The sequence below is a fragment of the Euleptes europaea genome, chromosome 1 (genome assembly GCF_029931775.1).
Source record: "Euleptes europaea isolate rEulEur1 chromosome 1, rEulEur1.hap1, whole genome shotgun sequence".
In the NCBI taxonomy this organism is placed as follows: Eukaryota; Metazoa; Chordata; class Lepidosauria; order Squamata; family Sphaerodactylidae; genus Euleptes; species Euleptes europaea.
Genome location: NC_079312.1, coordinates 144293183 through 144319217, shown reverse-complemented (window position 1 = coordinate 144319217; position 26035 = coordinate 144293183). Strand labels below are relative to the sequence as shown.

At 42.7% G+C, this 26035-nt stretch overlaps 1 protein-coding gene across 1 annotated transcript in view; it reads right to left on the bottom strand.

Annotated features, from left to right (window-relative positions):
- Window positions 1–3510: 3510 nt before the first annotated feature.
- The window catches only part of PITPNC1 (phosphatidylinositol transfer protein cytoplasmic 1), a 121972-nt gene continuing 99447 nt past the window's right edge, over window positions 3511–26035 (bottom strand). The window contains exons 7-10 of the mRNA XM_056861326.1: window positions 21144–21299; window positions 17915–17978; window positions 7120–7238; window positions 3511–3637 (exon numbers count right to left, since the gene is read on the bottom strand). Of these exons, the coding sequence (XP_056717304.1) occupies window positions 3632–3637; window positions 7120–7238; window positions 17915–17978; window positions 21144–21299 (345 nt within the window). The 3' untranslated portion in view covers window positions 3511–3631. The remainder of the gene's footprint in view (window positions 3638–7119; window positions 7239–17914; window positions 17979–21143; window positions 21300–26035) is intronic.

Sequence of the window (26035 nt, the reverse complement as noted above, 5' to 3'; positions counted from 1 at the left end):
TGTATTGTGTGCGAGGGCTGACACCCTTAGCCAGGAATGTCTCCTTAATATGATGGAGGAGGCCATGATCCTACTGCAGCTATCTGCAACATATCTGGCAGTGCTCAGCTGCCACTGACCAAGTCAATTCCTTCCATCTGCAAGACGTTTGCTAGCGTTTTCTTGTTGTCAGCCAAGGTATCTATATATTGGGTCATCCTATCCCACAGAAAATATAAGCACCTCCCCATTAATGCTAGGAAGTTAGAAATTCTAAGACGCAGGGCCCCGGGCATATAGATTTTATTTCCTAGCATATCTAGTTTATGACCCTCTTTGTCTTGGAGTGATGAGTGCAAACCAGGCTTATATCGCCCTAAGAGAGCTTCAGCCACCATAGAGTTCACCGTTGAGTGGTGAAACAAGAAATCTCACCTTTTCTTCCTAATTTTATAAAGATTCTTTGTGAAGGAGGTGCCTGAGGCTAGCCTAGCCCAGTTAGTATTGATAATGTCCATTCAGCCCTTGCCCATGGGTAGGGTCACTGGTCCAGGGTCAGAGGTGTAGAGGATAACCATAATGGGGTTTGACTCTTTGTAGTTATGTTAAGGGCTTTCACCATTCTGATCAATTGTTCAGAGTATAGTTTTATGTCCTCCAGTGATGAAATTGGGGTAGCATCCCCAACTGCATCATCTGGCGATGGCATGGAACTAGTATCAGGTTCCTCTCCAGAATCTTGCTGTAGGCCCTCTTCCGATTCCAATGGCAGTGGGTAATGTGCCACTGAAGAGCTGTGGACCCTTGAGATTGAAATGCTGTGCTGGATTTTGTCTTGTCCCTTTGATGTCAAGGTTTTCACTGGAGCTGGGTTGGGAGGGTCACCGGTGCTCCATGGAGACACACAAGGATAGTGATACCCACATGAATGTTGAAGGTACCACTGGTGTCTGTATCCTCTATTGTGGGCTTCATGATGGTGAGGCAGCGAGTGTCACCCTGCCCATCCATCAGCCTCATGCCTGGGATTTCCATGACGTCATCATCAGATGATGGTGAACCGGGTCGGCCCCATGACAGTGATGGAGTTCTTGGCTTTGAGAATATGCTGGGGAAGGTGATCAGTATCAAAGGGGACTTTGGATCTGATGGTGGTCTTGGAGTTGAGGAAATGGTGGGCGATGTTCAATCGGCGAATGCTCCCGATGCTGGGGGGATTGACTTCGATGAGGAGATTGAGAAATGCTTGCCTGGTCAGGTGAAACATGGAGAGTGCTTGACAATGAAGGGGTAGTACTATGCTCCGGGGTGGTCTGACATCGAGGCGAAGGTGGGCTGCGGCCCCACGTTGGGTTGCTCAGTGCCAGGGATCCTCAGTGTTGAGGTGACACTGACAGCAACTGGCGTTGACCCAAGTCCTTCGGTGCTGACAAAGATGGAGCCTTGGACTTAGACTTCTGATTGGGCTTGTCTTTCAACTTTTCCTTAAGATACTTTTTTTGCTTTCTTTGTAGGTGGTTCTGAAGAAGCTCATGTCTGAGCACTGTCTCTTGGCACGGATGCTGCTGACACCATGGGAACGAAATTACCGAGGACAATCAATCCATCTTCTCTGCACCCTCCGAGGTGGCAGGGCCCCCCAATGATCTCTCCCATAAGGATGCCTTTAATCTTGTGGCCTGCTTCTGTTGAGCTTTGGGAGTAAGCAGGGCACACAAACGGCATGTGGAAGGAATATGCCCTTCACCTAAGCACATAAGGCAATCCACATGGGCATAATTCTGGGCCATCTTCATGCCACATTTTTGGCACTTTTTAAATAGGGCCCTTTCCTACTCTTTCCTTTCATTTCGGCTTTCAGAAAAATTCCAAAGATGAAACAGCAGAACCAATGAAGCACATCCTCTCTCTGCAGTGGCAGGAGAACTGAGGGAAGGAGTGCTTCCTTCCTTCAGTCATGCAGTCGTTTGGGCAGGAAAATGCGACATGCAGCTGAGGAGGGGGAGCACTTGGCAGAGCCGATAGTTCTAGAAGCTAAAATAAACTTTCCACAGCTGGCCTGCACATGCACAGTCCCATGTGTGCTTGCACAGAAGCCACGAAGATGAACCATCAGGATCCATCAGCTGCCTGGGGCAGACCATCTTAATGGGTCTACCACCCTTGCCGAGGAAGGAGGAAGCAGCAAGTCTAAACTCTATCAGGTAAAGATTTGTCCATGACAAGTTACTAAGCTTTAATAAATACTAAAATAGAAAAGTTATACAACTGTGTACAACAAATAAGTCATAATGTTTTTTGCAATATACAAATAGTTCAAGGGATTTACAGCTCATTCCTAAAGGTGGGGGTAGACAGATGGTAGCCGGGAACGGCGCAGCTGCACAGCCTCCACAGAGGCTTCCCAGCCAAAAAATAAAAGTTTAAAAGGCATTAAAAAACAAACAAACTGAAACTTCTCCATGGAGTTTCACAGGGCTATGCCAGCTATTTTGCTGGCATAGCAATGCTGCAGTGTAGAGGGACGTTACCAGGGTGAAAGGGGCTTGGAAGCTGACTAATGTCAGCTTCACCCCGGGAACGCACCTCCACACCGGCATGGGCATTCACTTCCAGGTTTTTGCTGCCCGCACTGATGCATCGCTCCCTGGCACCAGCATAAGTGCCCACGTGCTGTTGGCATAGCCACTTTATCACAGCACAAAGTGGCACGAACTCCGGCACACAGTTATGCCAGCTCCAATGGCACCTTCCCCCTTCAGAATTGCACAGTTAACATATAATTGCTCTTCTGGTTCTTTGAAGAGCTTAAAGCTTGCATTAGCTACACCCCAAATCCTGAGATAGTCAGTAAAACAAAAATTTGAATAATTACTGTTGGTATTCAAGTGTTTTTCAGAGTGAAGCAGTTCCAATGTTTTGTTTAAAGCCGACTCAGCTTGAGTCTACCTTAAACACTTTAGAAAATGATCTATAATAGCTTGAAATGAGAAATGTTGTCCTTTGACCCTGTCCCTAAACAGTCCCTCATTCTTTTAAGATATCCTTACCAGCTTTATTAAATCCCTACACCTCCAAGCACAAATATTGTTTCTCTATATATGAGAATTATCTGCATTTACTACAGTTGGTACGAAGAGCTTATTTTGCTTTTGAAAGCTATTTAAATTTGTGTTGATAGCAACAACTGTCATATGCCTTAGAGCTTTAGTTTGGGAATTAGATCACAGGACCTATGTTCTTGCATGCATTTACCTAACTGTTTAAGGGACAAGCGGGGGGAGGGGGGAGGAGTCATTCATCTAGATTACTCAAATTTGTTTAAATGAAAGAATGGCTATAAGCTTTACAAATATTGTTCTGTCAGGTATGATGTGTCATAACACAACATGCTGGATTTAAAGACCTTTTTTGTCTGGATCTGGCAGCGTGAGAGTTTCTGGGGCAGATTTTTTTCGTTGTCGGTCTTTGGGAACTGTTAGGAATTCAGGTGCTTCTGTGGATAGAGGAGTGGATGGAGCACTAGAAGGAGCACTGCGGATCGAAGAAGGGAGGGAAATGTTAGAGATTGATATTGCAGGAGGGAAGATCCCAATTTTCTTGTTCGTGGCTTCCTGAGTTGCTCGTTCAAACTCTCGGACTTCATCCATAGTCATGTCTTCAATGAGAAGAAAAGAAAGACAAATGAACGTTAGAACCAATGCATGAATTTATTTCCATTATAAAATGTATGTATAAATGATAATCCAAAGGTCTCATTCCAGTGGGTAGATGAATATATTATGACTCAAGGGGAGCTTGGCTCACCATTTTCAGAAATGGCCACTGTAATTTGCTGTGCTACATTTCAGACACAGTTCCTCTGATTCTCATAGCTGCTGGACAAATGGAGTAATGTACAGTGTAATCCTAAACATACCTTTCTAAGACCACTGACTTCAATAGACTTAGAAAAGTGTAATTCTGCTTAGGGGTACACTGTTAATTGTTTAACAATTCTCACATGGTCATCAGTATTAAGACATGCAGTGATGGGCTGCTTTGTTAATGTCTGTGTAGAACAGAAGTCACATATAAATGGGAGCAAGATGAGGCCCAACACACGCAAACAATTTATTTCTTTGTTTCTATTATTATTCTCTCAAATTACTGAAAGTTTTTGCAAAGGTGCTTTAGAGTGCTTTATAAAAAATAACTGACATGGGTTTTATAGATTACATTATGATGGAGTAGAAGGCAAAATATTGCAGTTTAGGAAGTAGACGCCAGGAAATTCAAAATAATTTCTATACCATGTGTTAAGCATGATTATTGAGGCACCTTGTTTTTGTTGGCATGATGCCCTGCCTATTCTTTACTTCTTCTATATATACTTCCAAATAAGGCATTTTAAGACAGAGAACCCTTGATATCCAAATTCTTTACAGATATCTCACTTAAATCAGTTGGAATGTTGACACTGATCTCAAAAGTACAATTCCATAATTTTGTTTATTGTTCCACTTGTGTCTGGACTATGCCATTTCAGACTGCAAGTGGGATCTCAAAAGACTGGATGTTCCTCTGTTGTTGTTTTTAAATCCCCTTTTGGTAGAAAATCATTAGATGTTAGAGAAACTATCTACCCTAGCGTCTCTCCCTGACATACTGATTTTCAGTGTGTCAGATTTATGTGTTGTGTGTGTGTGAGTGAAGGGGCATTCCGGTGTGTTAGCCAGTCAGCCCATACCTAAGTTTGCCTCATGATCCTTATTTCAAAGTTATTTATTTAAGAGATATTCAATGAGAAAAAGCAATGCACTGTAACTGCAAAAGATACCTGTAACTGAATGTGTTATAAGGAAGGTATATTCTAAGAAAGTACTGATAACAGTCTGACCTACATAAGACATAATTTTCTTAGTCTCCCAGTGGATTGGATCCAGGGGAGGATTTCTTCAAATGGGAGGGACAACTTTTGCTAATTCCAGCTTCCCACTAGAGACCTTCAATTACCCCTTCATGCTGTTCAAGGGAGTCCCCAGTCCCATAGGAGCAGCATTTCAGGGGGCATTTTAGGTTGGAATATGAGGGAGGGGCAGTGAAACTCAGCTGAATCCAAGTCAATATGTTCCTTCTTCTAGAGCTCTTTGGGTGGCAACCCTCTACTGAATTCTGGAACAATTTCCCATCTCTGTTGGGAGTGACCAAATGTTATTTCTCCATGAACTGTTAAACATTCAAACCAGCATAAGTATATGAAAGGAAACCCAAACTCCATCTGGTCATTCTCCTCATACCACAATGAACTCACTGATGGCAGATGATCCCAGTTTAAATTAGAAGAATCTGAGGGTGGAAAGTAACTTGATTGTCCCTGATATACTGACAAAAGCAATAAATTTGTTAGAATTCAACTGCTGGAAATAAGACTGAAGGAATTACACTACTTAATAATGGCCACTACAAAATGCAAGTGCAGTCAGGCCAAAGAAGATTTCATTGTTTTATCAGTGAAAGACCTTTGGCTTTCATTCAAATTGTTAAATTATCACTGCACATCTCCACCAGAGGGCAGAATTAGCTCACCATAATTTTTCCTCTACAAAATTCCAGAGAAATATTGTTGGTTATTTCCCCTCTACTAATTCAAAATTCAGGGTGAGTTGAGCAAAAGGTCACCTGAGAGTTGTAAGGCATCAGGTCAAAGTAGGGCTGCTAGCCCTCCCCCACTGGAGGTGGGGGATCACCCACCCCCAGCTACTGCCCCCTGCTGCCGATCAGTTGGCCAGTAGGGGGGAAATGGCTGGAAAAAGGAGGGTGGCTGACAGTCTCGCCCTGACACGGCAACATCACTTCTGGCACTTCATGCTGTGTGAGGTTTACATGAATTCTGTGTGAGGTTTACATGAAAAGACTGTGAAGAGAGCAATTTGCATTGGTGTCAATATTATGAGGCCGCTAGTGGCTTCTCATCAATTTAATGTTAAAGGCTGACTGAAGCCAAACCAACCACACAATATAGAAATATAGCAGAATAGTGTGAGAAGGATACAATGGTCAGGTAATGGAAACTGATAATCACGATATTGCATAATATAGCCATGTGGCTTCACCATGCTCCATGCAAATAAAATTATCTTTTCACATAAAGCCCCTCTATAGTCTACTGGATTATTGACAGACCCCGCATCCATTACCTGTTTCTTTTTTACTATTTGATTAATGCAACCTGGGTGCTCAATATGGCTCTGAAGTACTTAAGCCAAAGCTCAGCATATGATTCCTTGTACACATACAAGTTGTTAATAATTTTAATACAGACAGACGATCTGTGTGCACAAAAGAACGTGTGCCTGGGGGAAACTGCTGCATCAGAACATACATTGTCAGATTGTTCTATCAGACTGCAGATTTCAATGGCTGTTGCTTCAAGAGCTGCATAGATGCTGGAGAACCATGTGCCTGTTCACCCAGAGGAGTAGCATTAAAAATTGGTTCCTGGTACGCCCAATTAACTGAGCCCAAACCTGATAATTTCGTTTTCATTGGGAGAGCAATTAATACATCCAAGGTTGTATACAGATGTTGTGTACATATTTCATCAGAGGGATAAGCTCAGCATCCTCTTTCATTCAGAATGCCCGTGGCAGATATACTAATCAGTGACATGGACACTGTTTCAGTTGACTGTCTTACCTGCTCCCTCCATATTTGAGGAAAGCTATCTACCATTTTATTTAACGATACATCATGTATTAAATGTTTGTTTCTTGTCATTTTTTAAATAAATATCACAAAAACTGAAAGATTGTTTTGTAAATGGAAGGTCATAGGTAGCTAACAAATTACAAACATGCACAGCTAGTTTCAGCGGCAAACAGTAAGACCGTAAAGATTTGAACTGCATCTGAACAAATGCAGTAAGTGTGTTTCTACATTGGGTTCACCATTCCAGTGATGTATGTCTGGACACATCCTGACGTTTGCCAAGACCAGTTTAATTTCATTATGAAAATGGGACATAAAAAGAATCTAGGATTATGATTTCTGGTGATGAAGCTTGTTCCTACAGGAATCCCTATTGTGCAGAATATGATCTATATTATTGTTCTTTATTTGCACCAGATAATGGGCAAGATTTTTAAAGACATGACATACACTTCCTTTGGCATGACTCTCTATTTCAGTCACAGTAGATGAATGTTGATTGAAAACTTTAATGTTGGTTTTTTCATGCATATTTCTCTCATATTCTCGAACATCGTCCATAGTCATATCTGAAAAAAGTTCAAGATGTTGGGATTTTCTATTAATTCAATCCAGATTTTAATAACAGGGAACACTCTAGGGAGAAATAATCTTTCTAGCAAAAGCCAAAAAAAGTAAGAAGCCAACTAGTTTTATGAAGGACTGTTGATAAAGACAATTAAACCAGCTAAAGAAGGTATAAGAAGGTTAAGTTGGAAAATCAAAGAATAAGGAGACTGGGATAAGGAAGCTTGGAAACGGGGAAGTTTTTGTGAAGTCAGTGAGGCAAAAAGTTGCTGAGGTACAAACATTTACTAGAGGCAAACATCTTCTAAAAATGAATTTAGAAGATTTCCTGGAGAAGATTAAGGAACAGCTCAAGGATTCACTTATCTTGAATATTCTTTATAACATGCCTTTGTTATTTCTGCACTGTAAACAGTTCTGTTTCAGAGATTATGTAAACCAAACTCTCTATGACAGGGGTGTCGAACTCATTTGTTATGAGGGTTGGATATGACATAGATAGATTGTTTATTTGCGGCCCTTGGCCAGATAAAACAAGATACATGGACTAAAATGGTCTTACCAACAAAGGTTTACAGTCCGAGTCTTAAATCACTTTAAAAAATAAAAATAATAAAATAAATAACATCCAAGTTACATCTGCCACTTGGACTAAGAGACTACTCTGTGGCAACAAATTTTCATTGCTGCCATACAAAAGTTTGCTACCTGAGAGGTGATTGAGGGATTATCTCCTTGTAGGAGCTTTTCTATCTTTTCTCTTTCCCTGTCGGATCCCATTCTCAGTATGAGGGGCTCGATAAACTTAGAACAGGGTATTGTGTAAAAGTTACAATTCAGGAGAACATGTTCAGTGGTTTCTAAATCCCCGGATTTACAGGGGCATAGTCTCTCTGCCCTGGGTATCTTCTTAAATTTCCCCTCTAACATAGCAGAGGGTAAGGCTGCACACCTAGCCAAGGTAAAAGCCCTCCTATATTTGTTTATGTCTAAGTAACGGAGATAGGTTGCTGTTGCAAGGATAAATTTGGAGTTGGGGGGAGCCATAAATAAGGGCACTCTTGCTAAATCTACTTGTCGCTCGATATCTTTAACCCTTTGGTTTATAGTTGACTTAGCTTGATCCCACCCTAATTGAAGTAGTGCTAAGGGGGTAAAACCCAGGTTATTTAGTTTGTCTTCAATGGCTATTATCCACTTTGACCTAAAGGTATCACAAAGAATCAATGGAAGAAGACCCTTAGGGTTGAAATTAATTTTCAGCCAGAGATAAAGCAAGGACAAGAGAACCCTTGCCTCATCATGCCAGTTTCTAAACGGATCATAGCATTTGATACACATCTTGGCAATTGCAGGGAAGTTCTAAGAAACTTGGATTGCACTCGTTCAATGGGAATAAGACATGAGGGTGGAGAGTCAAGTTGTGTTCCATATAACATTTGTGCTAGAGTTTTCGCCTGAAAAAGTTTAAGGGCTGCTGGAATATAGTGTGCCCCTTTGGTCCGGAGAAAATTTATTATTGAATGGGCTGATCTTTCCCCTAAATTGGCAACATAGGTATTATGGGCCAGCTTGGAGCCAGATGCCTGGATTGTCTTTCCAAGACATTTGAATTGGGTTACCTGTTCCAACCTATGGCCATTTATGCTCCACCTCCTTTAATTGGGGCAATTACCAAAAGCCATTACTTTTGTTTTGTCATAATTGTCAGGCATTCCTTCTCACAAAACGTTCCCACCCTCACTAGCGCCCTCCTTAGGCCAACTGGGGTTCTTGAAAGAAGTACCGCGTCATCGGCATAGAACAATATATGAATATGCCTGTCCGCTAGTTTAGGTGGATGTAAATCCGGTGCATTCAAGGAACTGACTATGTTATTTATATAATAGGCGAATAGCAGGGGGGCGAGTAAACAGCCCTGCCTAACTCCTCTATAGGTGTTTATGGGGACAGTAAGATGTCCTCTTCTATTGCACCTGACTCTCAGTGCTGTCTGTTCATGTAGGGCTCACAGCAGCATCAGGAGTCTTATCTAAATTTGAGGCTTCGAGCTTGTCCCAGAGTAAAGGTCTGGCAATCGAATCAAATGCTGCCCTAAAATCAATGAATGCCGCATATAAAGAGGGTTGTCCCTTATTAGAATATTTCTCTGCTAGATAGGCAGTGCTCTATCGTTGCTCTCCCTTCCCTAAAGCCTGCCTGTTCTATTGCCAAAATATCCTCTTGATTGAGCCAAAGGGTTAATTTATATAGCAGGTGCCTTGCGTATAATTTGCTGATGACATTTAGGAGACTAATTGGCCTATAGTTGGAAGGGTCCTTTCTACTTCCTTTTTTATAAAAGGGGACGACTATTGCCAGCCCCCAGTCTTTAGGGATTCTTCCAGTGGAGTCTATGTGGGTAAACAGTGTGGAAAGAAAGGGAGCCCACCAATTTATGTTCTCCTTGATAAAGTCTGGGGGGATACCATCATATCCAGGAGCTTTTACCCCGTCTTAGTTGGTTAATATGGGATTTGACCTCATTTAACGAGACAGGTTGCCAGGAGGGAATATTTGACGGGTCAGGACTATAGGGTGCCAAAAGATGCACGTCATCATAAAGGCTCTGAAAGAATATGACCCACCTATCCGTGGCCACATGTGAATCTAAAGGTGAGTTCTTCTTGCAGTTGCTACCAGTGACTAGCCTCCAGAATACAGATGTATTTTTAGCCTTGGTCGCTTTAATCAATAATCTCCAAGACTCCTTAAAGTGCTCCTTTTTCTTTTGAGAGATTAAGAGTTTGTACATCTTTTTATGCAGGACAAGGGATTGCTGAGCTGCCTTGATTTGGCTACCCTGAGCTTTGATGAACTTACTATAGGCTTGTTTAAGGGCTGTTTTTGCTTCAAGGCAGTCCTTGTCAAACCAGGGCTTAGATTTAATTACCGGCCTCTTTCGTTGCTGACATGAGCTAAAAAGCAAGGGTCTTAATCTCTGAATAAAATCCCTATAGAGTATTAATGGGTTTTGATCTGGGGCTGGATTTAAAAAGGCTGTACAGTATGAATATACGTCCTCCTCCGCTGACAGGTGATCTTTAAATTTAGACTGCAGCTCATTCGACCATCTTATACGTTTGCCCATTGGGTTAGATTCTGATGTGGCCGTTGTATAAAGAATGCTAAGGTGGGTGTCCCCTAAAGGTAAAGTGACCTGTAAGCATAAAGGAAAATGATCTCCCTCTAAATAAGGGAGAATTTGGAAGGACTTTACCATTAACAATAGTTGAGAGCACACCAGCATATAGTCAAGGGTACTGGCTCGAGAGCCCGCCATGTAAGTATATTCCCCAGGGTGATCCCCTTCTGATGAGCCATTTAGAGTATAAAAGTGTGATTTGAAAGAAAATTTTGCCAGGCACATACCGGCAAAATCTGACTGTTGATCTTTGGAGACTCGACTTGGGCAGATATGACATAAATGTAACTTGGTTGGGCTGGGCCATGTGTACCAAATCAAATAAACAAACAAATAAATACCATAAAATGCAATGCCTGGTATTGGAGAGATGAACTTAATAGAAGACACAGGCAAAGTCAATTAATTATATTATTTTTGTTATTGTTTTAAGCGTGTTTGTATTTTAAGTAAAAAATAAAGTAAAAAAATAATATCATTAATTAGCTTTCCCTGTGTCTTCTATAAAGTATGTATCTCTGGTCCTTGGCATTAAATTTGATCTGGACTGGAAGGTGACTGCCTTGGCTGGCAGAGCTGGATCTACATATTTTTTGAAGTGGGGGAAAAGTACAACATAATGTCCCTGTATATTATACACATATTTTTATATACATATATAATATACATATATAATCAACAACTCTTTTAAACGATAGAATAAATTGTGCTGACTTCCATGAATTGTTAATGAATAATTACACTTGTACATTATCTGAGAGGCTCTAGGCTGGAATCAGAGTCTTGCTCCCGTAAGCTGGTGTGCTGGTGCCACTTGATGAAACACTTTTACTGCAGTTGGCTGGTTAACTAAAAATGGAGAAAAAGCTGAAAAACTCCTCCCCAAAACAAGCCTATTTTGAAAGATCAATACTAGCTCCAATGTACTGTATCCTATTAAGGTCATCTGTGAAATGTGTTATTTACCACGCCTCCTAGAAAACCCCATTTGTGTGTGCATTTAATTCTGTAACAAACAGCATTTCAGTCATTTTTGCTTCCAAAAAGCAATAATTTCAATTTCTCTCAAGGGAGTTGTCTGTACATACCTCCCTTTCTGGACACCTGTATTAAAGTTTTTAACACACAAGCAAAAGCTTGCTTTATAAAGCTGTCTCCTTATGAGGCATTTGTAGGCAATTCTTTTTTTAAATAGGAAAGGGGTGCTGTGAAGACAGGAAAAGCCATTTTGTGTTAGCTTTTAGCTTAGCATCACTATTCTCCATTTTGAATGCTTAGAAACTGCTGCCTTGTAGCTGTGGAGGCCTAGCAGAGACCATGGATAACAAGATGCACCAGCAGCCTGTTAGCAGGCAGATAAGACCCGTTCAAGGCCGGGCCAACATACCAACCTAATTGGAAGCTAGTTCATCTGTGGGAAGTTGGGAGGGGGGATAATCTCACTCTTCACTCCTAGGGCACAGTCCGGCCTGAACCATCTAGAGATTTCTTTGTACCACCGTTTCTGATTGGAAATCATGGGTCATCTGACTAGGGTCCAGATTGCCATAAGTTTACCCATGCTTATTCTATGTTAACTATCTTCATCACCTGAACTGCTTTAGCACTTTATTCTGCTCAACTACAGCAATGCCGCAATGCAAGAAACCAAGGCCTGAACCAGCTTAGCTTACGAGTAAGGAACCTCAGCTATGTAGTAGAGTTGCAAATATATTTAGAAAGACTTTGTTATTTTCTTTGCCAGGGTGCCTTTAAGATTACTGTACTCGCATTTTAATTAATTTTGACTTTTTATTTCTTAATAAACCTTTTCATTAAAAAAGTGGTTTGAGTTATTTGACCTGACTCAGTTATGTTACAACACAGCTGGGGCTCTGGAGAGGGCAGCCAGTCGTGATAGGTGCCCTATAAATATACACGGCAGGTAGGCTGAACAATAGCAGTGGCAGCTTTCTATCCTCACAAACGGCAAGATGTGGTGATGTTTCCACCTCACTGGCTCCTTGGCTAGGGGAGCCAGGGCTGGTAGCAAAACCCGTGTCGATCACATAGGCGGCCAGCCTGCATCTCTCCTCATACTTTACCCCCTTCTCCTCTTCACCGGTACCTTTGCAGCCCTTGGCTCTCTTCCAGCAACAATCTATTTGTTTCAGTGTGTTCCGGTGTAAAAATGAAAAAGAAAGGTGCCGGGAGAGAAGCCCCTGAGAGCAAGAGAAAGAGCAGGCAGGCTACAGCAAGGGGAAGACTAGAAGGGGAAATGGAAAGCAAGTATAACAGCAGCTTTGAGGGGGGAAGAAAGGCGGGCTAAAGAGAAGGCGGGCTACAGCAAGAAAGGGGAGGGGAAAGGGGAGGTTGGAAGGGGAGATGGAAAACAAGTGCGATGGGAGCTTTGAGAGAAAAGAGAATGGTGGGCTACAAAGAAGGCAGCACCCCACCAGGATCTTGCATGGAGTCATGGTGGCGACCCTCTTTCCTGCTGCCTTTCTGAACCCCCCCTGCTGTCAGGATCGGCAGTGCTGTGCCTCACCTGCTTGCTGCTCAAGAAGAGTGCCTCATTCCTCCTCACCCAGGCTCCGGACTTGACTGTTCCGTCCTCTCTGGGGCTGGGGAAGGCAGAGGATGGGCAGGGTGATGACGACCTGAAGCTTCTTGGCTGAAAAGAGCTCTTTTACTGGCTTGCAATTGTGTATCTAAGTCCCCACTAAGATCTGGCCCTGTTGGCTGGTGAGCACGCAGCGAGAGTGGAAGGAGGGAGAAGCAGGGTTGACTGCCTCGGCTCCATGGGCCAAATAAAGCCCTCAGCGTGCCTGATGCAGTCCGTGGGCCGTATCTTTGACACCCCTGCTCTATGGGATAATAGTTGAGTACTGGTGAACCAATGAATTAATGTAATATTTTAAACTCTATAAAAGCTATGCCCAGATACATCTAGGTAGACCTGTAGTTTATATTCTAGAGCTATCTAATAGACCTAAATATTGGGCATGTTCCAAAGTTCTGCAGGACTCCAGTGCACACATGGAGTTTCGTTGTTCAAAGGCTGCCTATTCGCTTCTCTGGCCTTTTCCCCATTGTCAGTTTCCTCATGTCTAAATTCCTGTTTCTTGGGGGGGGGGGGTGTTTCAGTTCGGCACGTGTTTTGCTTCCTCTAGTGGTAGATTCGATATCGAACAACTTTATATCACATGTAAAAAGCTGCTGTTTAAATCTGCAGGTGTTTAGGCTTAATCTTCTGTTATATTGAATCTATCACTAGAGAGAGCAAAATACATGGGGAATTGAACACCCCCCCCTTCCCAAAGAAACAGGAACTTGGACATGAGGAAACTGACAATGCAGAAAAGGCCAGAGAAGAGAATAGGCAGCCCTTGAACAGTGAAGCTCCATGTGTGCACTGGAGTCCTGCAGAACTTTGGAACATGCCCAATATTTACAATGCAGAAAAGCCCTCTGTGATGAACAAAGAGTTGATCTTTAAGAGAAGCTCAGAGAAAGGGAGTGGGCGGAGCTAAGGAACTCTCTCTGTTCAGAAGAAAGGAAATGTATTCTGATTTTGGTAACCTGCGTGTTCAGTAGCTGTGTTTCACTCTAGGAACCTAAGGGTTCAGATTTTCCTAAACTGGTGTAAAACAAATCCTGTGGAGTGACAGGCAGAGATTGGGAGGAAAGGGACCCTTTCTCAGGTCACTGGAAGGGAATAGGCTCTGGGAAGGAGATATTCCAAATACAGGGTGTTGTTGTTTAGGTATTACTGCCACAAAAGTGGGGTATATCTATTGTGAGAACTGGAAGAGAGATTTGAGGAGAAATCTCCGTACTTCTGTGTTTCTCTGAGGAAGAGGATTGTATGGTCTCCAACTTCCCTGTTAGCTAGGCAGCAGAGTCTGAATAGAAACATCTATAAGAAGTTCTGGGAACTGAACTGACTTTGTGAACTGAATCTAAGAATTCAGTACTGAACCAACTAAGCCATCTAGGATCTCTGAAGTGAAACTTATAAAATAGCTCTGGTTCTACGCTTTTCCTAACCTATCATTTCCCCTCCAAATCCATCCCTTGTACAGTGTTTAATAACTCTCTGTTTCTTGGTGGTTAACTTGAAAAAGCCTCTGGTGTCTCATTTCTTCTGAGATAAAATAAGTAAAGGGCACTAAGAAGGAGAAAATTAAAATTCTAAATAAACATTATGGCAAACAAACAAGCAAGCTCTCTCTCCCTGAGTACCCATGTAAGAGGGACTGTGATACCCTCTGTTAGGAAAAGATCTTATATTCTAATGTAAAATGTAAGGTATCACCTGTTCTGGGTGAGATTGCACTCCCCTTGAAGAAACAGATCCATAGCCTGGGGTGCTCTTGGTCCCAGGCCTACTGCTGGATAAGCAGATGTCAGCTGTGGCCAGGAATGCCTTTTACCACTTCAACTGGTTAGCCAGCTGTGGCCTCTCCTGGGCAGAAAAGATCTGGCCAATGTGGTGCATGCCCTGGTTACCTCTAGATTAGATTACTGTAATGGGGCTGCCCTTGAGAATTGTACCAATTGAGTTCAGAAACTTCAATTGGTACAGAATGCTGCTCCCAGGATGTTGACTGGAGTGGGTCATAGGGGCCATATAGTTCTAGTCTTGGCCAATCTACATTGGTTCCCAATTTCTTCCCAGGCACAATTCAAGGTGCTGATCTTGACCTTCAAAGCCCTGTATGATTTGGAACTAATATACCTGAAGGAATACCTACTCCCTTAAGGAATCCTCGGAGGCTATGCTTTGGGTGCCCCTGTTTTCTGAGATTGCGTGGGTGGAAATATGGGAGAAGGCCTTCTTGGTCATGGCACCAAAGCTCTGAAATTCTCTCCCCAGGGAGGTTCATATGTCCCCTTCTGTTGCCATCTTCTGCCAGTGGGTGAAGACTTTGTAATTTTGTTTGGCATTTCCTCAGTGATACCTCCTTCCTAATGTTTTAATTGCTGTTTTTATGTGTTGTATGTATTTTAACTCTGGTTTTAATAGTTTTCATGTGTTTGGTGGGGGTTGATTTTAATGGTTTTAAAATGTGGTTTTATTATGTATGTTTTAAATTGTTAGCCATCTTGGTGGCCCTTGTAAGGACAGAAAGGTGGCATATAAATTTTGTAAATAAAATGTAAAAATAAATAATAGATTCCACCAAAACTATTGGTTTAGCACGTCAGTTTCTTACCAGGTTGTAACATGAAGCCCTAACACAATCTATTCACTTTATGAGACAGGGATTACCATATTTTAGTATAAGAATGTCCCCACCCCGTTAGAATGGAGCATTAAGCTTTGATGAATGAAGCTTATAGGCACCGTTAATTGCATGATCAGAAGCACTTTTCCCAGACGCAATACATGCTCTTCATTTACAACATTTGAGCTAATAACAAATGATGAAGTAATGTTGCCTTGCAGCAAAGGTAAATAGCCTCTAACAGCCCATTTCTGAAGGGGGCAGCGGCAAAGCTGCTTAGGAGCTGGCTTGAGCCCATGCCGGCGTAGGTGCCACCATGTCACGGAAAAAGGTGGCATCTACGTCGGTGTGGGGGCAAACACACCGGTGTCTGGGGGCTGCCGGCCCCTGCCACCGTGCAGCAGTGCCAGCAGGGCATTCCCTGAAGGGAAAGCCTGCACTGGTGTGTGTGGGTGTTCCTGGGGGCAGAGCTGCCTTTGGGCAGCTTCCTAACCTCATTCGCCCTGGCAACATCCCCTTTTCTGGTGGTGCAGCCTTGCTTTGTTCAATGGGGCATTTCCCCCCTTTTCAGTACTTTTATTTAATAAACCCCTCTTTTTGTTCTCTGTCGTGGATCTTTTCCTGGCTGCCGCAGATGTACACCCCCCCCCTTTCAGGATTGCGCTCTTAGGCTGAAATTCTAAGTGTGGTTACCTGGAAGTGACCCACTGAGTCTGAGTAAACAATTCTTATGAGTGAACAAGTTTAGGGCTGGGGATTGGTGCACAATATTGCACTTCAGTCAGCAGATTCCTCATTTCTACAGTAGGCCAAATCCTCAGCTGTTGTACATTACCTTACAGAGAATTCATGTGGTAGAATCAATTGATTTGCACACCCAATTGAATATCTAGCTTAACATTTGTAACAAATATTGAAGGTGTGCTGACAATTCAATAATGTACTTGAAAGAAGGTTTTTCTTTAGCAGCAAAGTATTAGTCCAGAGAACCAAACTAAACTAATTTTATATTATCCAGTGGCAGCAATTTACATGCAAAAATGGAATTCCCAGTAAAATGCAAGTGCAACAGAGTGAATACACCCACTGCTATGGTTGCAATTTCTAAATGGAAATATATATAGTATGATTATTTTGGCAGGGCAACTTTCCATCTTCACTTGGCAGGTATGAGTGGCCAATTCTGCTTCAGCGCTTTGGTAACTACAGAAGTATAATGAAGGAGAGGGGAACAGAAAAGCAATATTTCTAGACATGTTGAAGCCATGCAAAAAGTCAATTTTTTGGAAATAAAAAAGAAAATGTTTGGGCCATCTTCTGGGCATGTAGTAGGGGTCACTGGGGTTTTTGGGGTGGGGAGGTAGTTGTGATTTTCCTGCATTGTGCAGGGGGTTGGACTAGATGACCCTGGGGGTCCCTTCCAACTCTATGATTCTATGAAGATGGGAGGCTGATAAAAGGTAGGTTGATGAATGGCTGAAAAGGAGAGAATGAAGCAGGAAAAGGGGAGAGGATATGGGGGTTGCATATGGGGTTGTAGGAGGAGGGAAAGAGGAGGGGAGGGAATACAAGGGAAAGTGAGGTGCCTCCCCACAAGTCCTTGAGGTTTCCCTACAATGCCAGTGGGCCTGGCCCACACAACCGGGCCCTAGTTTTCCTAGGTAGAGGCTGCTGGGGAGGAAGCTTAAGACAGATAAATGCAGGTTGGCTGTTGGGTGGGAAGGAGATAGGGTTACCAATTCCAGGTTAGGAAATACCTGGAGATTTGGTGGGTGGAGCCTGGGGAGCATGGAGTTTGAGGAGGGGAGGGACCTCAGAAAGGTCCTCAGAAAGACTCCACCCCCAAAGAAATAATTTCCTCCATGGGAAACAAGTTTGCCAGCCTCCAGGTGGGGGCTGGAGATCATCCGGAATTACAACTGATCTTCAGATGACAGAGATCAAGTCTTCTGGAGAAAACAGCTGTTGAAATTGCTTCCCTCCCCAAACCTTGCCCTCCCAAGGCTCCACCCCCTAATCTCCAGGAATTTCCCAAGCTGGAACTGGCAACCCTAACTGGGGGACTGATCTCTGTAGTTGGGAGATCTGTTGTGATTCCAGGAGATCTCTAGGCCCCACCTGGAGGTCAGCAACCCTAAAAGGAGAGAAGGAAGCAGGAAAAGGGGAGGCTATGAGGGCTTTCCAGAAAGGGAAAGAAGAAATAGTGGGGGAGGGGATACTGAGATGCTTCCCACAAGTCCTTGCAGGTTCCTACTTGTACATTTTTAATTAACAAATTACTTACCATACCACTCATCGACCCAAGCAAAAGCCTGTCGATGACCAATCAGCAATATATCTCTGACTACCTGTAAATCAGAACAACATTAAGGACACCTCTGTAAAAAATAATAATCAGAAATAACATTCTACAGTACGTTTTCACTAGGTCTAAGTCCACAAATGTTCTGAATGGCAAGACTGTATGCTGGTAAATCTTAGAACCATTTATATGAGGTTTGCTACACTTTCTGTCTGTGGAAAGTGATCCTACTGCTAGGAAGCACACATGAACAAGAAAATACACTCACCTAGACATTTGCTTTCCTTTTAGTCATATGCAGATAGGAAGGGGGATGCTGCATCTAAAAACCTTATTTATCACCTATTTTTAAATACTAGAAATACACACAATGCAAGATATTGTGCATCTGATTAAATTGTGATGTCCCGAGCCCAAGTCCCACAGGGATGTCTAGGGCCTTTCCTCACCCCCGCAGGAGCCCAAACCTAACCCCAATGGGGTGGGGCAAACCGAGACGACGGAGGCTGGGAGGGAGAAGGCGCTTCTCTGCCCCAGCGAAGGGCCATCTCACCAGCTGAAAATCGGGAGGGCCTGGATAGGGCGGGGCAGGGGAAGGTGGGCTTGCAGTTGCAAAGGGCAGGAGAAGGCAGAAGCAAGCCTCTCTCTGTCCTTATATGGACTGAGGGGGTGGGGCTTGGGATAGAAAGGGAGGGGTGAAGCCCAGGAAAGAGGGTATAAAAGGGCAATGAGTACTGAGGCTGAAGAGTGAGCAAGGGTTGGCTGGGCGAGCTGCCTGCAGGCCACGACCCTGGCTTCCTCCGAGGGAGAGGGCAGCTCAGACTCTCCCTCGGAGTGATCTGAGGCCGAGGAGGTCCCACCTACCCGACCTTCCAGTGTTACCCTGACGGCAGGAGCGGAGTCTAGTAGGGAGGGACTCCACAAGTGACTATTGTACTTTGCAGATTATTTTGCTACACCCCAATAATTTTTAAAATATATTTTTTAATGTCTAACAGTGTCTAAAATTTTGATATCATTATAGGTAATGCTTCAATCCTGCCAGTCTTACAACCAATTAGTGATGCCATACTGAACAGATTCGTAAAGGTGCTAGGCATTTCCCTGTATATAACACAAATAGTCCTGGTTGTAGGCACGCATGCTGCTATACTTGTCAGATACTGCCTACTGAGTTAAATAACAACTGGCTATAAAATGATAGTGGTAAGACTGGACACTGGAACAATTTACCAGAGATCCCCCAACTGAGAGAGCCACCCTACCGAGAGGAAAGTCACTACTGTTGCCAAACGATTACCATTTACATGGCAACCGCAAAGACATGTGTCACCACAGTTCCAGATGTATGCCAAGCCCCAAACGCAAGGGAAAGGGCTTACGCACTATCCAGTGAAACAGGCAAGGAGGGACCAAGGGCAGGCAGGCCCTCTGAATGAACCAGAGGGAATCCATTTCCCTGTGACCCCGTTCGAGTCTCCAGCAGAAGCCATTTCGCAAGGAACAACTAGACACGTAGCCAGCACCCACCCCTCCATCTGTATGATTAATGGCTCATCAAAAGGCACCGAGATATCAGCTCCAGAAAACCGCACCTCCGGCATTGTGGAAGTGACTCACCTGGACGCAGCTATTCACTTCTTTGTTTCCAGTTCGATAATCCCATCAACGACCGGCTCCCGAGTCTCCCAGAATTGCGCAGTCAATAGGTTTAGGTTAGCCTGTCTCAATTGCCCCCCTGCCCCACCTTAGCAGCCGACCATTAAGGTCTTTGTTTGCCTTTGTTCGCTCTGGCAACCACGAGGGGGTAAACCCAACTCCCCCACCCCCAGAAAGAATATAACTGGGGTCGCTCTCATCCATACCCTAGCTTCCTTCTACCCCTCTCATACGTGCTGTCACTCTGCTGGTGTGGGTTTTGCGCAGCCCAACCACGCTTCCCTCCCGCCTTGCTGGTCAAGCCCCGGGAATCCCTGACCCCATTTTTCTCTTGCTTCTAGCCGCACGAAACCCCAGACATCCCCTCTACAGGATCAGGTGAATATTACCCCTCTTCAAAGGGAAACTGCCACATTGGCGAACGTCTCTATTCTACAACCTTTATTTCCTAGGCTCTGAATGTGTGTGGTGTATATGTAATTTTGTCTGCGTGTGTACATATTATTGAGTAAACCTTTTAAAAGCAAAACCACCGCCTCCGCCTTATTCCTTGAAACACGGAACGGACTCTGGTAGACACAGGTTAGATCCTGCAGTTATGCCTGTTGCTAGCTATTGATCTGCTAATTCCCCATATAAATATTCATAACTGAGCAATTTGGCTAACACTAAAGCTTAAATCACAGATGAAGGCTTGTGGTTAGTACTAAGTTTTCCCCAGTGCTTTTTTGCTGGCTTACTCTCCTAGCTCTCATGTATTGATGGAGTATTACTGAAGGAAGAAATAACCAGAAAAGCCTAAAAATGTACATGTGTAGACTGAAAGTACAGATTGTCTCTGTTCTACTCAGTTGAATAAAAGTATTGTTGCCCTTGAATTCAACTAGGTAGAACTCATGACACCATGTAAAGTAATCACGCCATTTTTTAAAATCTCAATTCTTGAGCCCACAGCCTGCACAACTTTTCTGTCTTTCATGGCCTCCTAAAAACATCAATGAGTTTGCAAGGGCACATACAACGATAAGCCAACAAACCATATACATGGTGCTATCAGTGACACTCTCACTTCTCCGCTTGGGTTAAGTTTAAATAATCAGTTATCTACTAATGAGAGCTGTAATAAAACTGCTATTTTAAAGAAAACACATGTATTTCTTGGTTTTGAGCTGCTTTTAAAGTATAACACTCCTAGGCAGGCTTCACTGCAGAAAAATATTATCCAAAAAGCAAATCAGAAACTTATAAAGAATTCAGGCATAATTCAAAGGTAGATGGAATTACTTCTAAGGCCTTTGAAATATGGAGGAATTCTTGGTAACAACTGCACACTTGTTATTGGAAGGCTTTGAGCATGAACCAAGTTACCAAGCATCAGGAAGAAATACACATACAAAGGAAATGAACATTCACATTCACACTGTTCACCCTTCATCATTTAGAGTATGTAATCAAAAACAATGAAATCAAATCCACACACACCTCCCTGACTTATGCATATGCTGACAATGCACAAGATAAGAGCTGAGCTGGGGCACCATCTTTCACTCACCTTGTGAACAAACTGTTCTACTCGAGTTTGAAGTCCCCATACTTCAAATTTTACAGACACCAACTTGTAGGAACACATGATGGGCTGCTGAGTCTCTCTCCAATCTTCTTTTAATAGGCCTCTTCCAGTCTTCTCTGATTTGAAATATTTAGGATCCTATAAAAGAAAGACCTTTTTTTTTAATGAGGGAAAAAACGGTCTGAGAATAAATCTGTATCGGTAGCACAAAATATGGAACAGCAACACAAACTGCAAGAGCTTTGCCCTGCTAGCAACAAGTAGGGCATTATTTTGGCATCGCTATTTGGCCCTAAGTTTCCAATGCACATGGTGAAGTAGGTTGAGCTTTTCCAACAGGCTTAAACCCAGTATGACTCAATGGTCATTTATTCATGGGTACTTTCACTCAAGTTTGCTCCGGGTCTGACTTGGTTGTTCCTTGGAGTTATGCATGAGTTTTCCATCCATTAGAGATGACCTCTTGGCCAGCCTTCGCAAATCCCAGGTCTTCCTATTCCTGTAATAACCCGATTCTTCCATCTCCCCTGAGATCAGCCTGGGTGGAATAAGCCAAAGTGCGTGACAGGGGAGCTGGGGTGGTGGTGACATTTTTCTCACAGTAAGTACTACAGCCAATTACAAAGCAGCGTTTAAAGGGGCAGGGACACAAATGCTTCCTGATTTTTGTCTCTACCCGGAGTTCTTTCTAAGCAGACATTCACATAAGAAAGGGTTTTAAAATTATGATTGGGCCCCCCCTCCCCCATTCCTTTTAAAGAGCACCAGTTTTTGAAATTGTTTTGTAAAATGGCACTTGGGTTTCCACCGGGGGTAGAGGGGAGCTGGATGTTTTTCTCACAGTAAGCACAATAAGCCAAAGTGCGTGACAGGGGAGCTGGGGTGGTGGTGACATTTTTCCCACAGTAAGTACTACAGCCAATTACAAAGCAGTGTTTTCAAGGGGCAGGGAGATGCTTATGGATTTGAGCTTGGTGACTTCGCTGGTACATACCAAATTTTGGATTCACAATGGAAAAGTGTGGGTCAAGCAAGCATCGAACCCCAGGTAAAACTCCCATGCATAAACAATCTATAAGTGTTGAATTTAGATATGTCACTCCTGGGTTGAACTTCTATATCAGACATTGGCTGTATGCATACAATCATTTATTAACATCTTTGGGAATAGTTTCCAACCATTATTCCAACCAAATCCAGCATTGCTAGTTTGAAAACTATACCAACATAATGAAAGAAACTTCACTTTTTTGGGAGGGTGTATTCCTATCCTACTGATTCTTGGCCTTTTCAGGGATCAATTTAGTTTTAAATAGACATTTTATCCCCTATTTTAAGTGAATGGTTTCCATTATGTTTCATCTTCTCAGAAGACCCCAAATGAAATCTGACACCAGCGCCATTTTATCTCTGCATTCTTGCTGAGCATGCAACAGAATGCATGCCAGAGTCTTAAGATCATGGCCTGAAACTTCCTTTTCTACACATTTCTTGTTTGTTACACTGGTGGGAACTAATTTGGGCTTTCTCAGGTTCGACTCTATAGAAGCGTGCACAAAGAGTTTTCCTAGAGGCCACAGTGAGACAGGAAAAATGAATGTGTACGCTGTGGGTAATAAAAGCTCTACATTTCTGTTTCTAAAAAGTGTCCTCTTCTGCCAGTATTTTATAATCTGCCTACGAGTTTATCTAATGGCACTAAAGAGCATTTTATTTAGTTTTTTTGTTCATTTCTACCTCACACTTCCACCTAATAGGCACTCAAGTCAGCCTACAATAATAAAATACAATAATAAAATGTATTCATTGAGAAGGAAGCTGATTAGAAATACCTTATGAATGAAACTAAAGCAGGAAAACCCCATCCATTATTTTAAGGTCATGGCTTTTGCCAATGAATATTATCAAATTATTTTATGAGCAGGTAGCCAAAGTACTGTACCAACAGACAAAGTTCAAGTTACTTCTCAAACCTGTTAAATTTGATGAGACTCAAAGACTGTAGCTTCAGCACCAGAGAGTTGTTAAACTGACAGTACAAAACAGACTATGATTAGCTAAACATAAATGTTAAACACATGGGAGCATTCCTAACTGTGATCCTCCACATGCAGTCTGAAGTGGTACAGTCTACCTTCTACCTCAGGTCTGCCACCTCCATTCCCCTGAACATCTGAACCTGGGCTTGAAACCTTCACAGCCAAGCAGCTTCATGGAGCAACACCAATGAGATCTTTCTGTGGTTCCTTTTGTGGGCATGAAACAGGGATCAAGAGAGATTCTTAGGCTGGGGAGGAGCAGGTAGTGGGCTATCCTATTGTCCCCAACATAACATATCCTAAATGTCCTTCAGTCAAGTTCACTACTAACAGCTATACACTAGAGTCAGTTCCAGGGAGAGTTCTGGTGACTTGAGGCTAATGCTAGGGTTGCCAAATTCCTGAAAATCTGGCGGTAGAGCATAGAGAGGGTGGAGTTTGGGAAGGGAGGGACCACAGTAGTGTATAATGCCATACAGTCCACTCTCCAAAGCAGCCATTTTCCCTATGGGAACTTATCTCTGTTGTCTGGGGACCAGTTGTAATTCCGGGAGATCTCCAAGCCCCACCTTGGCAACCCTGGCTAAAACACATGTGCTAGTTGCAGCATTATTTGGGTAGTACTGGAAAATAAGGTGAGTTTAAAAATATTGTCGAAGGCTTTCACGGTCAGAGTTCATTGGTTCTTGTAGGTTATCCGGGCTGTGTAACCGTGGTCTTGGAATTTTCTTTCCTGACGTTTCGCCAGCAACTGTGGCAGGCATCTTCAGAGTAGTAACACTGAAGGACATACCATACCCTCATTAGCACATTATCTTGATACTTACAGGACAATACTTTTGCAGGACAATACTCAGCTCAAACCCAACCCCTTTCTGACTATATATTACTCTTCCTACACCCTTGACACTGAGAGACACTGTCCTTCAGTGTTACTACTCTGAAGATGCCTGCCACAGTTGCTGGCGAAACGTCAGGAAAGAAAATTCCAAGACCACGGTTACACAGCCCGGATAACCTACAAGAACCAATAAGGTGAGTTTGTCAGTTTGCCACTCTTCTACTTTCAAATTGGCCTGGCCCTTTTAACATCCATGTTAATGAGGTGTAAACATGGGTGCACTAGGTATGATCAAAGGTTGGTGTTACTTCTACTTTAGATGTGGCATGAAATATGTTGGGTTTAAAGAAATGTAGATATGATTTTTTCAGAGATGCCTTCTAAAATGGAGTCCTGGTAAAAAACTGCAGGAAACATTACTGTGAATGACAGATGTTTGCTTTTGATGTTTCAGTCAATTCTGCTTGACTGATATTATTCATACTTTCATATTTTTCAAATTAAGTGCTCATTTCATTTAGGAAAGCCATGTCAATTCAATAGTTCTTCAGTGTAGTCAGAAAACATTTTTGAAAAAATATATGATCAAAATAGGCACAGTTGCTCCCCTCTCAACACACATACACACCACCAGCAAAAGACAATAATTACATTCAGCACTTAGTATACCTAACTGCAAATCATGCATAGAGGCAGCAATATTTCTGCTTTGTTAGCACTTGATACTGAAAGTGCTATTTTTAAAACATCTTGCACTTGGCATTACAAAGTGCTGAAAACACAGAGTAATTTGCTAGCAAAATTATTCTGTCAGAATGAGTTTTCTCATAAATTATATCTGCAGACGCACTGGGGGGAAGAAAGGGAGATTCTGAAGCAAGTAGTTAAAAATGGTTGCTAATGTGGTACTTGCTCAACTATTATGTGTTGAACTAGACAGATGTTGGCTGTAATCCTGTGACTGTTCAGCATGAGTAGGTTTCATTGTTTTCAACACATATCTGTGATGGCGTGGAAGCAGAGCACCAAATCCTATTTTAACCTTTTAAAATTCTTCTCATTAAAGACTGAATTTACACTGTTCCTAACAGTGAGGTATACAAAACATTATGGCCAGTTTCCAAAGAAGGCAGCTTTAGGATCCGATTTTCCCTAACAGCAGCACACACCCCATTCTGCATGACAAATTACTTTTGAAATTGAAATGAATTCAGCTGTAGTTTAAGCATGTGCATTAGAAAAAAAATGGTATTCTTAGGATTTGAATTTCAGGAACAGTTTTCATGCTGGTATTCTGGGTTATTTGGGTCTCCAATACCATTTTGGAATTTGGGTTTGGATTTTTTTTGTGTGTTTTTAATTCTGAAAAATTTCAGCTCCATTATTTTTTGTGGAAGACTATTTCTGCAGGGGACGGGGGCAGGCAGCCGGAGTGGTTGTTTTCCAAGCAAATTACATCAAACTTGTAGGGTGTGAGCTTTCTCGTTGTCCCGATAATATTCCAATAATTCCAGGCACCCAGTAGTTGTTCAGCAGTAACCAGTGGTTTATTGTGATTCCAGGGAGCATTCAGAAAAACTCAGAGCTTTGGTACAGCATAAAGACTCTAATGACTTTCATTCCAGTAGGCTCCAGTTATAGCCAGAGCCAGATTCCATCCCCCTCCTGGCCAGGTGTTCTCTTCACTCAGAAGCTTTCAGTCTTATCTGTCCCCCTCAAGACCACTTTTCTGCCTTGCTGTGTGAATTCTAAAAACCCTCCCTTACACACACACACACACACACACACACACACACACACACACACACACACTGTTCCACTTTCCCAACTCCCGCCCGGGATTCAGGTTATAGCTCAAGCAATCCAACCTTTTGATCTGGTTACCAAAACAAATGAATTACTATATACATCATGACAGGCTTTGAAACCAAACAATACTATATACATCATAACAGGCATTGAAACCAAACAATCATGACATTCTGCTCCCCTAA